Source organism: Chelon labrosus (genome assembly GCF_963514085.1).
Source record: "Chelon labrosus genome assembly, chromosome: 9".
Taxonomy (NCBI): Eukaryota; Metazoa; Chordata; class Actinopteri; order Mugiliformes; family Mugilidae; genus Chelon; species Chelon labrosus.
Window position 1 is genome coordinate 3,383,062 of NC_140359.1, and position 15,636 is coordinate 3,398,697.

At 39.7% G+C, this 15,636-nt stretch overlaps 1 protein-coding gene across 1 annotated transcript in view; it reads right to left on the minus strand.

The window, feature by feature from the left end:
- The window catches only part of cacna1ba (calcium channel, voltage-dependent, N type, alpha 1B subunit, a), a gene marked incomplete at its 3' end in the record, with an annotated part of 117,421 nt that overhangs the window by 57,821 nt on the left and 43,964 nt on the right, over window positions 1-15,636 (minus strand). The window contains exons 6-7 of the mRNA XM_084551414.1: window positions 14,485-14,672; window positions 6,573-6,676 (exon numbers count right to left, since the gene is read on the minus strand). Coding sequence (XP_084407540.1) covers window positions 6,573-6,676; window positions 14,485-14,672 — 292 coding nt within the window. The remainder of the gene's footprint in view (window positions 1-6,572; window positions 6,677-14,484; window positions 14,673-15,636) is intronic.

Below are 15,636 nucleotides of genomic sequence, written 5' to 3' on the forward strand. Positions count from 1 at the left end.
ACTGTGCCGCCCATTTGGATAATTACAAAAGCAAGAACAAATTAACACATGCGTACAGAGTATGTGTATGCATTCAAGTACCCCCACATTCTGCTCAAAAAGCTGCTGTGTACAATTTTGTGACATCTGAGGAGAAAATCAACAAAGACAAAAAAAAATTTAAAAAATTACAATTTACAATTATAAAGCAACATAAGACACTGTAGAAAAAAGAAAAAAATAGGAATTATATAAAAGTAATTACTTTTGATCCATTCAAACTGTCAATCGTGCACATATTGGTACTCAAAGCGCTTTACAGTTACAAAAACACATCTATCCATTCTTTCATATAATAAATATCCCTTCTCCCCGACCCCGGTCCGCCCTTCTCCCCCATGCCCAGACACTTTAACTTTTGCCGAGCATGGGGAACCGTGGACCACAAAGAGCTAACAAAGAATATTATGAAAGGATATTGCTCAAGTGAGGGCTGTAAAAAGGGCTACAAAAATGTTTCCAGGGCTAGATATAGACCAGTGAGCACAGTCATCAGCGAGTTGGCAAAGGGACACTATCAAAAACAGGACATCCCTCCATAATTGATGATAAGACAAAGAGAAAGTCAGTCAGGATGCTGACAACACTGAAGGAGCTGCAGCTCTTCCTGGAGAGTACAGGTTGATCCCCACGTTTAACAAATATTTCTCTGTCCCTCACTTGCCTGGGCTATGGAGCAGGACGGCAAGATGCAAGCTTTTGCTGACTAAACACATCCCAGGCTAAAAAACACATATCCAGTGTCCAAGAACGTGGAAAAATGTGTTATGGTCTGATAAGAACCACTGTGAATCATTGTGGTCATGGTGACGTCTTGGGCGTGCTTTTCTTTAGTTGAATCATGCTACTAAAATAGATAATAAACAAAGGTATAAGATCAGTTTCCAAAATGTTACCATTCTTATCTTATAGTCATTCAGACCTTATGAAGTGAGCCATCTGATATAATGGTGTGAAAGGTTCTATACCAGGGGTCACCAACTTTTCTGAAACTGAGAGCTACTTCAAGGGTACCGAGTAATACGAAGGGCTACCTGTTTGATACAAACTTCCTGAATAACATAGTCGCACAGTTCACCTTTAAAAATAAGAATAGTAATTTCAACATTTGGGCTATCACATCTCTTTCTGACTCATCTATCTTTCTTGACTGCACTGTATGAATGAGCACATTTTTAGCATTTTGTTTAAATTAACACTTTTGCAGCATTTTTGAACAAATCATGAACTTTGCCCTATGTCTGTACAAATTACCAGTAATCTAATATTAAAAAAAAAAAAACTTCTTTCACATATTTAAATTAATCATAACACATTTGTACAAATCTGTAGAATTTTAACATAAAATTACATCTGTTACACTTTTAGAATAAATCCCAAATTTAGAACAAAATTTTCACATTTTATTTCAATATTTGAGTTTAACGTCGCCATGGTGTTTCACTAAAAACATCCGTTTTGCTAAATGATGCTTCACTTGGATCTTTTGACTTCTTCACTGGTCTCATGTAAAAAGACTGCCTTTAACTCCTGGGTTTAATTTTATATTAAATAATGCCATGTTCCACTCTACATTAATGCAAGTGTAACTGATATAAAAAGAACAGCAACACAATTAATAACATTTTTAGAGGAACTCGTTGGCGACAGGAGTTATTTTTAGAACATACCCTGCGGGCGACTCACATGGTCCCTGCAGGCGACCAGGCGCAGGCACCGTCTTGGTGACCCCTGCTCTATACAAAGTCTGTGTTCGCATATTTTCAGTGGGATTTTAAATGACTTTTTCTTACTTCTAGGACAGAAAACTAATGTTCTAGTTGAATTTGGGCTCTTAAAAACATCTGTACAAAATAGCCAATTTGGCCATGCTGCCATGTTTATTCAGTGGCCACCCATCGTACTGTGGGAAAAAAGATTTCCTCCACAGACCATAATACATTTTTATTAAACGGTGGTTCGAAAGTTGTAGCAAAGTGGATTCAACTTTGATCACAGTCACTTCTCATCACACTGTGCCCACGCTGATGGGATAAAAGCTCAGTGAATGGCCCTGAACTACCTTGGGGGTCTGCTGCCTCACAACCCTGCATGTATCCACTCTCCCGCCTTCTCTGAAGCCCAGGCCGTGCCCTTTAAACAATGACATGGCCCCCACACTGCCCTGCCAGACAGCATCAGTGACCTTCCACCTCCCCAGTAACTGTAAAGCCATCTGACAACTTCTGTGGAGAAAGCAGGAAACAGGGATGATACAATAACTACAGAGGGGGTGGCTAAAGGCTAACTGCCCTCTAAAGTGTTTGTCTTTCTCTGTGTTTATACAGTATGAATGTACAGTACGTGTGTGAATGTGTGGAGAATACCGAGAGATACAGGTAAGAGAAAATAAGATGTAATATCAAATAAAACTCTCATACATACAAAAAAAAGCTCACACACTTTGATTAATGGCAGCAGCAGCTGACAACAACAGCACAAGAATGGAGTCAGAAAAAAAAAAAAATTTAAGAGTAGCAAACCACTGAGTATACCCACTTCTAAAGTATCATGTATGTGTATCATTCAATATGTTGCAAGAAGAAGAGAGGATCTTAAACTAAGCCTTGTGGTACACCAGGTAAGATTATCAGAAAGGCAACAAGCTTTTCTTATGAGAATAGAGACTGAAGACTGAAGGGAGACTGAAAACACATAATTGTTATTGTATACCTAATGAGATATCTTTCAGCAGAGAATAGCAATTAACCTCTAGAAGGACGTAGGAAGGAGATGAAACTGCAGGTGATTCGATAAAAATTAAATCCGATTATGAAACGTTATATATAAATACTGAAACGTTTTTGTTTTTACAAATAATCATATATGCTGATAAAGCATACAAATGCATACATGGCTAAGCCATATAATTTTTGGTAAAGCCCAAATTGCTCACAGCTTGTACGAAGCAGTTAAGAGCTTTAGTTTACGCACAGGCATGAATAAAGATAACACAGAAAAAGGGGAAGGGAAATGATGGACATAAAAATGCCTGCAAGGTGAAGCAAACACATTAATGGCTCTGCTGTGCTGATTTTGCATTTTATTCACTCTACTCATCAAACTTCTATCCCAATGGCACCTAATTAATTGCTGCCAAAATTAAGCAAACAAGAAAAAGTTGAGACTCATTATTTCATTCTGCAGGTAGCTGCAGGAATAATAAGTTAAAAAAAAAGTCTTTGAGAGTGTTCCACCTTGATTCCCAAAAGAAACACAGTGAGGAAGTACAGTAGATTTCACACCAGCAGGGAGAAACATTACCTTATCAGCAAGGACAGAGCAGTCAGGTGGAACATGGAGTACTGTGGCTTATTTCAAAAATGAAACCTTAATGGTGTCTGGAGAAGTGGCTATACTCTTAATTTAAGCCTCTGGTTTTTTAAGTGACCTCTCCAACAAAGGATAAAGTCTTGCATATTTAGTTCATCTTGCAAGTCTGTGAGCCAGTCGACTCACTGGGAATTGGAATTAATGATTTGCCACAGGTGGTAAAGGCCAGAGTTCACCATCATTATGAAGTTATTATTATCATTATTTGTCAAGTAGCACTTTGCAAATATTAATGGTCCTGCACAGGCCTCATGCATAATTATAGACGTATAGAAACTGTTTCAGTCAAAGATTTATTTACTTCTAATAAACATCAACCTCTTAAACCCTAGGGTGCTGGGAGGTGAAGCTCACGTAAAAAGATATAGTCAAAATAAATCAGGAAAAACTCGAAAACTATCAGGTCCACACACATAACCCTGGTCTCTATGGATAGGTAAAGCCTGAGTAAATGTATTCCCAATGTCAGTAACATTGTAGCTGATACTATGCCTAACTAATTTCTGTTAAATTAAAGGAGAAATTTACACCTAAGATTTCTCATATAGATTACACAGAAAACACAGAGTTGATATGCCCAGAGATGCCACTGAATGCATTCAGCACCCCTTGACTATATCTCTACCAGGAGTTTATGAAAAGGTTTTGGTAAAAATACTACCAAACAGACTCTCCTTTTGGCAATTTGGAAAATCAAAGTACCCAAAGTGTGCCAAGTTGGGTTTTTACCTCTTGAAAGGGAATCTGAAGACAACACTACAATAATACAGGATGTAATGTGTACACAAATTCAAGCATCAACCAGTCTATTTAGCTTGTACAAGATCAAGTTCTACCATTGTGCACATTATAGAATCCATAAAAAAATAAATATTGCCTCCATATTACTGCTGTCAGTAAGCAGAAAATAATTGCATCGTGTTTGTCATGCAATGCTTTGTATCTTTGAAAAAAGTAGTTTCTCTTGTTTCAAATGATACCCAAAATGGCAAAGTGGAGCAGAGTGGATTGTATGTACTACTGCTTTTGTCTGTGTCCCATATCCAGGAGGCTCTTCGTATTTAACTAAAATGAAAAATAGTAACAAACAACTGGAGTGTTTTTCATTTTAAATCTTTTTCTTTTTTAATAGCTCACCTCGTTGAGCAGATACCCCATAAATTGATGCCACAGTCAGGCTTGATTTGAGCCTGCAGCCAAAGAATAAAAACAAAACCAGGAACTGATAGCAGTGATGGTAAACCCAAGGGGCCACAGCTGAGCAATGAGCTGCAACACTGTGATAAACTATTATTTATACATATTCAGGTTAACTCATATGAGAAATTTTGAAGTTCTGTTTTCTCTAATGAAGATGTTATGTGAAAGTTTGTTTTTGATTTATTTCCTGCGGTTTTGCTGTATGAAAAATGTTTGTTTCCATCCACCCACCCAAACTTCTACAAAAATATATTGCTCTCATGGTTTTCGTGTGGATAATATTCTGCAGGTTAGTGGATGGTGAGAGCTGCGAAAGATGATAAAAACTGTGCAGCAATATTACAAAAGAGGCAATAACAACACAGCCCTCTCCCATGATGCTCTTTCTTATGGTGATGACACAATTGCAACTCAGTGTCTGCTATTTGTGTTGCTTTACAAACGTGTATTCTGCAGAATTACACTGTCAGGTTATGAACACAGTGTACAGTGTAAAGACTGCTCCACAGAGTTGTACAATCAGGTGAATTTATGTTTTAATAAAACCTCATGAATTTTATATCAGTGCCGCCAGGACCAGCTGATCTCAGAACTGCGTGGAAGAACTTGAAATGAGCTGCAATCAAATTAGAAGAGTATGTTTGTCAGATGACTGGACCTCTGCTAGGGCATGTATCCATGTAGTGTTTTCTCCACTGCCAGGATGCTAGGGAGCACTACATCACAAAAAGGGCTTTTTGTTTCTATGACAACAGTATAGTGTAAACATAATGACTGTCACCATCAACATTTTAGTGTCGGGAAGATCTGCTCCCACAAGGACTATGTATGAGGCACAGGGATTCTGCCAGGCAAGTCACCGTGTAGTGCATAGTTGATGGTGGCTCAAAAGTATCATAAAAGGTAATAAAAACAATATCAATTGCATACTGTAAAGTTGGTATTGGTTAGAACTGGTACTGGTGCATCTTGGAGGTATAACTGCCTCGAAGAATGGTGGTGATTTTTCTGCATAGGACACTCAGGTCCTTTGGCCCACTGCTACGGACCTTTTATGACTCTGTAGTGGCATCAGCCATCTTCCATGGAGTGGTCTGCTGGAGCAGCAGCATCTCAGCAGCAGATAAAAAGAGACTAAACAGACTGGTGAAGAAGGCTGGCTCTCTTCTGGGCTGCCCCCTTGAGCCTGTGGAGGTGGTGGGGGATCAGAGGACGATAGCAAAACTGTCACCCTCATGGAAAACCAGTCCCACTGCCTTCATGGCACCGTTACAGCAGCCAACTGCTGAAGGCGCTGCCCACACTCTGTGTTGAAGCGTTACCACAGGTTCTTTCTTCCTGCCGCTGTGAGGCTGTACAACCAAGCCTGCTCCCAGTATTTTTTATCTGTTGTGTGCACTGTCCTTTAAACTGTATGCTGCTGCAAAACTGCAAATTTCCAAGCTGTGGGATAAATAAAGGATTATCTTATCTCATCTCAAAGGATTATTTTATCTTAGTTGTTCTAAATTTTGTGAAATTATGTAATTATATTGTTTTAGAGGAACGTCACTTCTTCTTTAACGTGGACAAAAGCTCCTCATCAGTTTTAACAAATATAGAGTTGACTTAACGATATTACTGCTGGAGTGCCACAGACGGAGCATCCCATGCAGCCCTTCTGGCATGCTGTTTTGGCATTGTTTAAAACTGCAAATTCAAACGTGGAGTGTTTGTGTTTGTGCTTGGAATCCTTGTGAACATATGAGTGTTACAGAATACTACTTGACTCTAGTAAAACTGTACAGCCTAGTGTAATAGTTACAAAGGATTAAAAAAACAAAACAAAGCAAAGCTTCCCATTTTATTTTAGCTTCAGCAAAGGCATTCCCATTTGGTTGATAATGAGATAAAGTTTGGTTAAACCTGAGGAGCATCTTCTGAAAATCTCTGCTCAGACCATGCTCACAGCTTGTACTCACCCTGACAGCACACCTAGCACCAGGTTGAGCATGAAGAAGGAACCAATGATGATGAGAGGGATGAAGTAGAGCCAGTTCCACGTGTTCCCTGAGGCATCGTTGGCCTGAACACATAAACATACAGACAAAGAACAGGACTTAATACTGCTTTGGTGGTGCAGTTGGATGAAGAGATAAGGCAGGATTATGTCTATACATTTGTTCTTTTCAACAAATCCCACAAAAATGCCAAAACCAACAATGCAAGTCCATTTCTCAGAATGTATTGATTTCCCTCCTCCTACTGTGGCTCCCAGCCTTGAACTTATCAGTATCTCATGAAGATGTAACACTTCTAAAATACCTCACAAACATACAGTTTCATTTTTAAATAAGATTCAGAATTTCCTAAAGTGACAATGTTTTTTCGCATTTCTCAGTAGCAAGAAATTTTTAATTTACTATACTAGAATTACAGGAGAGTGAATACACAGTAAACATACTAAAGCAATAGTTGTTTCCCTATGCCTTGTCATTTCATTGAAAAAAGGTCTACTGAAATGATCTGTCATGCAAAAAATATGTTAAATATTTTTTCCACACCAACTTTCAGTTCAATTTTATTTATATAGTGTCAATAACAATACAAATTGTCTCAAGACGATCCGGTCTGAAACCCGGCCTGAAACCCCCAGCGCAAGCCTGAAGGCGACGGTGCCAAGGAAAAACCCCCCTTTAACAGGAAGAAACCTTGAGCAGAACCCAGCCCAGAACTGCATGACTAGTAATAGAGAAGAAACTAGATGAGAAACTAGAGGACAGGAGCAGGGTGCCAGAGAAAAGAAATGAAAGGAAGGAGCTTGGTGCGGGAGAGAAGAGAGAAGAGGACATATGCTCAGTGCATCCACCCCCAGCAGACTAGGCCTATTGCAGCATAACTAAGGGATGGTTCAGTCCAGCTCTAACTATAAGCTTGATCAAAGACGAAAGTCTTAAGCCTGACCTTAAAAGTAGAGAGGGTGTCTGCCTCCCGAACCCAAATTGGGAGCTGGTTCCACAGGAGAGGAGCCTGATAGCTGAAAGCTTTACCTCCCATTCTACTTTTTGAAATTCTAGGAACCACAAGTAGGCCTGCACTTTCAGATCGAAGTGATTTGTTGAGATGATATGGTACAATGAGGTCTTTAAGATATGATGGAGCTAGGCCTTTAAGGGACTTGTATGTAAGGAGGATTTTAAATTCTATTCTAGATTTTAAAGGGAGCCAATGAAGAGAAGCTAAAACTGAAGTAATATGATCTCTCTTGCTAATTCCTGTCAATGCTTTTGCTGCGGCATTTTGAATCAATGGGAGGCTTTTTAAAGAGCTATTTGGAAAGCCAGACAGTAATGAATTACAGTAATACAAGCAGGAAGACACAAATGTATGAACTAGTTTTTCAGCATCACTCTGAGACAGGATGTTCCTAATATTGATGATATTACGCAGGTGAAAGAAGGCAGTCCTGGTTACTTGCTTTATGTGGAATTAAAGGACACATCCTCATCAAATATAACACCAAGGTTTTTTACAGTAGTACTGGAGGCCAAGGTAATGCCATCCAAAGACACCAGGTGATTAGATAATGAATCTCTGAGATGTTTAGGGCCAAATACAATGACTGTTCTGTTTTATTTGAGTTAAAGAGTAGAAAATTACAGGTCATCCAGGCTTTTATGTCTTTAAGGAATGCTTGGAGCTTAACCAGCTGATTAGTTTCATCTGGTTTCATGGATAAATATAGCTGGGTGTCATCTGCATGGCAATGGAAGTTTATGCCATGTTTCTTAATAATATTGCCTAAGGGAAATATAATGTGAAGAGTATTGGTCCTAGCACAGAACCCTGACGAACTGCATTACTTACTTTTGTATAAATAGAAGAATCATTGTTGACATGGACAAACTGGAATCTGTCAGACAGATAGGATTCAAACCAGTCTAATGCAGTTCCTTTAATCTTGATCTTACTTTCAAGTCTATGTAGTAAAATATTGCTATCAATAGTGTCAAATGCAGCACTAAGATCACGCAAAACAAGTATAGAGACAAGTCCACTGTCTGAAGCCATGAGGACATCGTTGCTAACTTTAACCAGAGCTGTTTCTGTACTGTGATGAACTCTGAAACCTGACTGAAACTCTTCAAACAGACCATTCCTGTTTAAACGGTCACACAACTGATTAGCAACAACTTTTTCTAGAATTTTAGAAATAAAAGGAAGGTTGGAAATTGGTCTATAGTTGGCTAAAACATCTGGATCTAGAGTAGGTTTTCTTAAGTAAATGTTTAGTTACAGCAGTCTTAAAAGACTGAGGCACATATCCTGTTAATAAAGATAGATTATCTCGTTCAATATGGAGGTGTTAATTAATGGAAAAACCTCCTTGAGAAAGTTAGATGGGATGGGATCTAGAAGACAAGTTGATGGTTTAGATGCTGTAATTGTTGAAGAGAGCTCAAGAAGATCTACTGGAGAGAAGGATTCCAGATATTGGTTAGGTCCTACAGAAGTTTCTAATGCCACTGTACTTACATCTTTGACAGCTGGAGGAAGGATGCCTTGAATGTTTTCTCTAATGCCAACAATTTTATTAGTAAAGAAGCTCATGAAGTCATTACTACTGTGGGCTAAAGGAATAGATGGCTCAACAGAGCTGTGGCTCTTTGTCAGCCTGGCTACAGTGCTGAAAAGAAATCTGGGGTTGTTCTTGTTTTCTTCTATTAATGATGAATAATATGCTGTTCTAATATTATTGAGAGCTTTTTATAGGTTGTTAAACTATCTTTCTAAGCTGTGTGAGCTTCTTCAGAATTAGTGGAATGCCAAATTCTTTCCAGCTTTCGGACTGCGCAACTGTGAATTATACCAGGGAGCTACCCTCCTTGTTGTACTAAGCGATGCTGAAATGCTATCGACAAAATAATCTATTTGTGTAGGAGTAAATTGTGTTGCTGTCATCCACATCATTGGCACATGGCACTGAGGTAAATAATGAAGGAATTAAGTCCTTATTACAGCATCATGAGATAAGCATCTACCGTAATGAAATGTCTTTCCAATTTCTGAGTAATCCTTTACTGTAAATTCAAATGTTATCAGGAAATGACCAGACAAACTTTCCACCACAAAGAAAATTATGGGTGGCGGAAGTTGGTCTGGCTTCCAGGCTACTGGTGTTGGGTAATAAGGCTTTGCTCATTCATTCTAGGCATGATAGATGGAGTGGTGGACAGTTATTCTGTGTGAGTCAGTCAAGTTCTTCAATGCCACATTTCAGATTTTTCCGCTAGAGATCCAGGTAATACAGGGAGAAGTGCTCACATACAGTACAATACCTTTGGCCTATACAGAGTACTTTGAGAGAAACATATGACTCTGTAGGTTTAAAGGCGTTACAGCTTCGCATCTTGATGGCCTGCAGAAAACATCCACTCCTTTCCGGACCTATAAGTAAAGTGCTGATGGGAGAAAAGTGCTGAGTCTGTTTCCCTTATCATGCAGCTGTGAGGTTAAGAATAGGGCTTAAGAGAGAAATGCTAGGTTTCACTGCTATAATGGATCCTATTCTAATTTACTTTGTCTCCAGTGTAAAATCACTGATTTTCCCTAAAAGAACAAAACGATGAAACAGGTATGGTGGCTGGTGCAGTGGAGAGGTGTTCTTGGTTGGCTGCATGGTTCGCTGTTGGAGCAGTTAATGAGAGAATCAGCAGTCACAATCAGAAGCTCATGTTCCCCACTGGGAATCTCGACCCTGTCTGTGGGCTTTCTGTTGTATTAATGTTTACCGATTGTCTTAGAGCTGCCACTCAAGCTCACATTATTACTCTAGGAGATTAATTTAATTGCAGGATCGTCTCATGATGCACTCATTTGCTGAACCCCATTGTGATACCTGCCTCTCATTCAGAAGACTTTTTTAATTTCTCATTTTGTATCCATACATTCGCTCATTGTTTTCTCGCATAAAGGAATAGTCTCATAACAGTCTTTAAGCCAAGCACTATAATTGCTCCTTCCATAGAACAGAGGCATTATGCAGCTTAAAGAACAAAAATGGTCTCTTGTAAAACAAACAAATGCACAGAAAGACTATAGATAGGGACAAAAATACCATGAAATAAGAACATAAACAAACTGATGAATGCATTTACAAATGGAGAAATTAATAAATAAATAAAGTAAAAGTTAAAAACATATTTTATATTATAAAACATTAATATAAAGGTAAATAAATACACATGCAAATGTAAATATCTATTTATGTTGCACTTTTTAAATTCATTAATGGCTAATATTTTATATAATTTTTTGTGCATTTAAGAAAATATGAATGTATTAATCGAGTCATTATTGAGTGCTTTGTGTGCCCACCAACAACCCAAACACCGCTTGGAAACCTGGCAATGGTTTCCAAAAACTGAGGCGCTGCAATTCATTTACAAAAATCCCAAAAAGTAATTCAGTTGGTCATTACATGCACCTGAGAATGTTTTTTTGTTTTACAGAAATATAATTTCTGCAAGCATATACAATATTTAACTGGTTAAAAGGCTGCAATATCCCTTCTGGTAATTCTCTCATTAAACTTTCCTAGACCTCAGCTACTGCCAGTGTTCATTTGATGACAAAGAAAGTCAAATGGAGGCAGTAACAGAGGAAGGGTAGTGTGATCTATGCCAAACTGCAGCCAGTGAATCCCTACAAAAAGGTGGTGTTTTATAAAGGTGGAATCATCAGCAATTATTTGGCTCTGAGCTGCTGGAAGTGGCTGCAGAGAGCTGGGTGTAGTAGTGCATTAGCTGGTGTCGGGGTGAAGCTGCCTCAGACTCCGGCTAACACAAGAGAAAGAGCAAGGCAATAGAAAAGCCATTAGCAGCCCTGCTCTGCCCCTGAAAGTGTTAGCCTGAGGACAGCCATCAATTCAACGGCAATACCACACCCATGCTGCCGGAGAGACTGGAGACAAGCCAAGAAGTAACAGCTACTGACAAACACAATAAGCTATGTGTATGTCAGACATGAAATAAGATTGCTGGTCACTGGCAGCTTTCATATACTACTGTTTATCTGATAAACAATATCCTTATATGTAATTGTTCTCATCCTCAACAATTATGATAGGAAGGAACACAGTATATTTGTGAGCGTGATGAGGAGACAGAGAGATACAGTGGTTGTAGCTGCTGGATAACAAATGCTCTTGAATGCCCTACACTGTATCTCGTTGCTGCGCTCTGGCTGCCTTGTAAACATCCTGCTCCCCAGAGCTCTGTCTGATAGCATCTGAAAGTCTGCCTACTGTTTACAGGTGAGTGGACCCAGAGTCAGAGGAGGGAGTTATGCTGACCCCAACTAGACCTGACGAGTACCGGAAATGGCTGATGAAGCTAAGAGTGTCCTCTTTAACAGGATGTGAATCACGGATGGGTGACAACAGTAGAAAATTAAAAGCCAAGACGCAAACATAGTAGCTATTTATTTGGTCAATACTCAGTTGTTGCACAGGTGGCATTTAGGCCTCGTCCTGGGCTGTAAGCATAATTGTTCACCAGATTATTTACATGCCTGAATGCATTCTTCACATGAACGGCCCCATATTTCATTTTCTATTGTATTTTTTAAAAATACAAGCCTGTTTCTGAAAGGTTAAACTGTGTCCTTGAAACTGCAGAGGTACAGCCACTACTGGAAAACTGACAACTGTTGGCTTGATGCATCCCAGAGTAGTACCATGAAGTCTGCACAAAGCATGAAAAGGCAACAGCACCTGTCAGACGCCAGTGCTAACAGCTGAGAGGTTTTGGGGGTGTTCTAATGAGAAAGTGACAGTCTAAGTTTTGCCCCGCCACATCAGAGAGTCACAGCTTTGGCAGAGACAGATGAGGACCCTGCCTGGCCATGATGGATGGCCACTCTGATGAAGAGGACACAGCCTGGTCCCACAGCGGCAGGAATTGAGACAGCCGTCACTCTTTCCTTGACAATTCAATCAGAGAATCCACCAATCATATTCCACCAAAAGGGCAAGGTTGGCCCACATGGTCAGAGCATGTTACCGGTATGGACCGGTATGTATATAAGGGATCCATGAGACAGGAAAAGTTGGATGATGATGGTTAAAGGAGTAATCTTGAACCCTGGACTGACACCATCAAGAGGCAGATAGAGCAAATGTCTCAAGCATATAGATAACCAACAGAATAACTGATATGGTAAAACTTACAATACTTAAAATACACCTGACTTTGTTCAGTTTGTTTTTAAGATGTTTGTATAATTTATTTCCATCCTTGAAGTCATAGAAAGGTACGTTAAGGACTTAGACACCAGAGCCTGGGTTTCTGTGTTTAGAGACCACTTAAGCATTCAGGTGTTGTTAAAATCATTTCAGCAGGATCCTCTATCTACTCCGTCACTTCATGCTCTCAGCAACTAAACCACTACTTTAATTTGCTCCCTCTCTGTGCTACTCTGTTCCTCTTTCAGCCCTGCTAGAAGAAGAACAAGTACCCTGCTATACATACATTCTTTTCCCACCACAGCTGTTTAATAATTTAACCTATTGTGTAATTGTTTCCCCAACTTGATATCATCCTGACTCTTATGTAAATGGCAAGGAGCTGTGATTTGTTGCATGCTAGCAGCAAATCGGTTGTGCTGTGGTCCTAATGGGAGCTGTGGCTGTGTGTGAGTCATCCTCTGTAGGCTCTTATGCTCTCCTCTAATCATCTTTCCAAGGAAAGCTTGGAGGGGAAGAAGAAGTCAGGAAGAAAGGCGAAGCACTGACACACAGGACAGCCTGGCACTTACAGTGACAGACCTGGTTTTAACGTCTGAGGCTGGGTAATACACAAAATATTTTACGAAAATTTTTATTTAAGTAAGAAATGTAACAATTGTCCCTCTCTTGACACCGAATGATGCGCCCTCACCGGTATCCAAATGCACAACTAATACGGCTAATCCACTGCATGTGGGGCAAATAAATGTGTTTCCTGGCAATATTTAGTTCATTGTTCTGAGCAGTAATGACATTTGGGTAAAGCTAAGGTAACTATTGCTATTCAAAAGACTGAAATATCTGCTTTCAACATGAAAGAATCTAATGGAAATTGTGCCTCATGAGGTTTATCTTAGTCTTGGTCCTACTGGGAACATGATGTTTGTCGCCACTTTTCTACTTGTACGTAATTCACATCAAGATCAAAGTTGCAGTTATGATTTTTGGTGTGAGCTAGAGTTTTCCAAGTGCAGTTTTAGTTTTGGACTAAGTAGACATATATAAGTAAGCTGACTTATAACATCGTGCCAATCGCAACTGCCAACTTGTCATTGTCGTGGTAATTATTCTGTCACTATTTACAGTATAACGGATATTGGAGGATGGTGTTCTCATTCTTAAACTGATATGATGTTCTGGTAACCATATGTTACAGAGGTTCACAGAGGAGCTGACCTCCAAATATCTCAACATGTTGTAGGGCGGATCTTGCCACTAAGGAAGCTGATCATCTTATCCACCTTCTTGTCAGGATAAAAGCAAGTTTGTAACAAAAAGGAACATGTAGCTGCTCTAGGAATGGCTAGAATAAAGTCTCTTAAATGTGTCATACTACATATAGCACATAGTAAGAAACACAGATGGCGTTAACTTGCATACACACTGTTTCTGCAATCAAAGAAACAATCATCAGTCAGTACGGCATTGGAGCCCCTTGACTTGGTGATGCTGGTAACCAGGGTAGACATACTGTACACCCTACTGAATGTATACCACACTGAATGTATGATCTAAAACCACATCCATGCGCTCCCCTAAGCCAATAACCGGCATTGTGCTCTTCAAACAGCATGAAGACTGGAAGATGTATTCTGTTGTGGACTCACGTTGTAGAGGATGTCCACCCATCCCTCCATGGTGATGCACTGGAAAACGGTGAGAACAGCGAACAGGATGTTGTCAAAATTGGTGATGCCAAAGTTGGGTCCGATCCAGTACTCCGTGCACATGGTCCCGAAGCCGCAGGTCCTTGCTGGTGCCTCCAGGCCACAGGGGAAATCCTCTGCCTGCTCGCCTACAAATGCACACATTCACAGAAACATGCTGAAGAGTTTTTTTTTTTTTTTTTTAGAGAAAGCTGTGGATGAAATATGTATGTTCCTCCTGTGCTAAGGCATAAATATACCATCAAATGCAGAATACATCAACACTGGTTCAACTACTACGGCATACATAATAGTAAAATTATGAATTACACATTGAAGAGATGTCTGGTGCCAATGTAGGACTCGTTAATAATTTTTGCATTTTATCTCATGTTTGCTTTCAACTTATGTGCACTTTAAATTGATTTGTTTGAAGGTACCAACATGCCAAACCGACATCAAGAGAACCAAAAAACTGCACTTGAACACATCGCACAGACTACGACGAATGCCAACTGGCATATATGTGAAAGGATACAGCTTCATATAGCAGCAGTATGTGGAGGGGAAACCGAAAGAGTTAGCTGGGAGGCTAGGGACAGAGCTGTGACTTGTTTCACTGCCGATTCAACATGCAAACTGGCTAAAAGCTGCCAAAAGGAGTCACAGTACTGGCAACAGTACAGGACTCGCTGACAAAACTAGGGCCACAGATGCTTAGCTCTGACTTCGTGACTCTAGCAAACGGCCAATCATCAGCTTGGTGTGTCACAGTCCTCAGTCTGTTTGCCATCATCTTTTGTTAAGAAAGTGAAGGCAAAGCTGTGATGTTATGATGCAGTCCTGTCACAAGTCTCTTTTGTCATCACACATTACATATATTGGAGGAATTTGAGGCTAATTGGTGTAAACCATAGAAGTAGGGCATCTTCTTATTCATTAGACACAACATCTGTCAGGACCTGGGGGGATCAAGTCTCTTCAAAATTAAGCCCCTTAGCAGAACACTTAGTAGGTTATCCTACAATCAAATGTTTTGACAGCTGGAACACAATGATCAGGTTTATACCACTAAATAATTAAATACAGAAAGGCTCCACCAGCACAGTACTG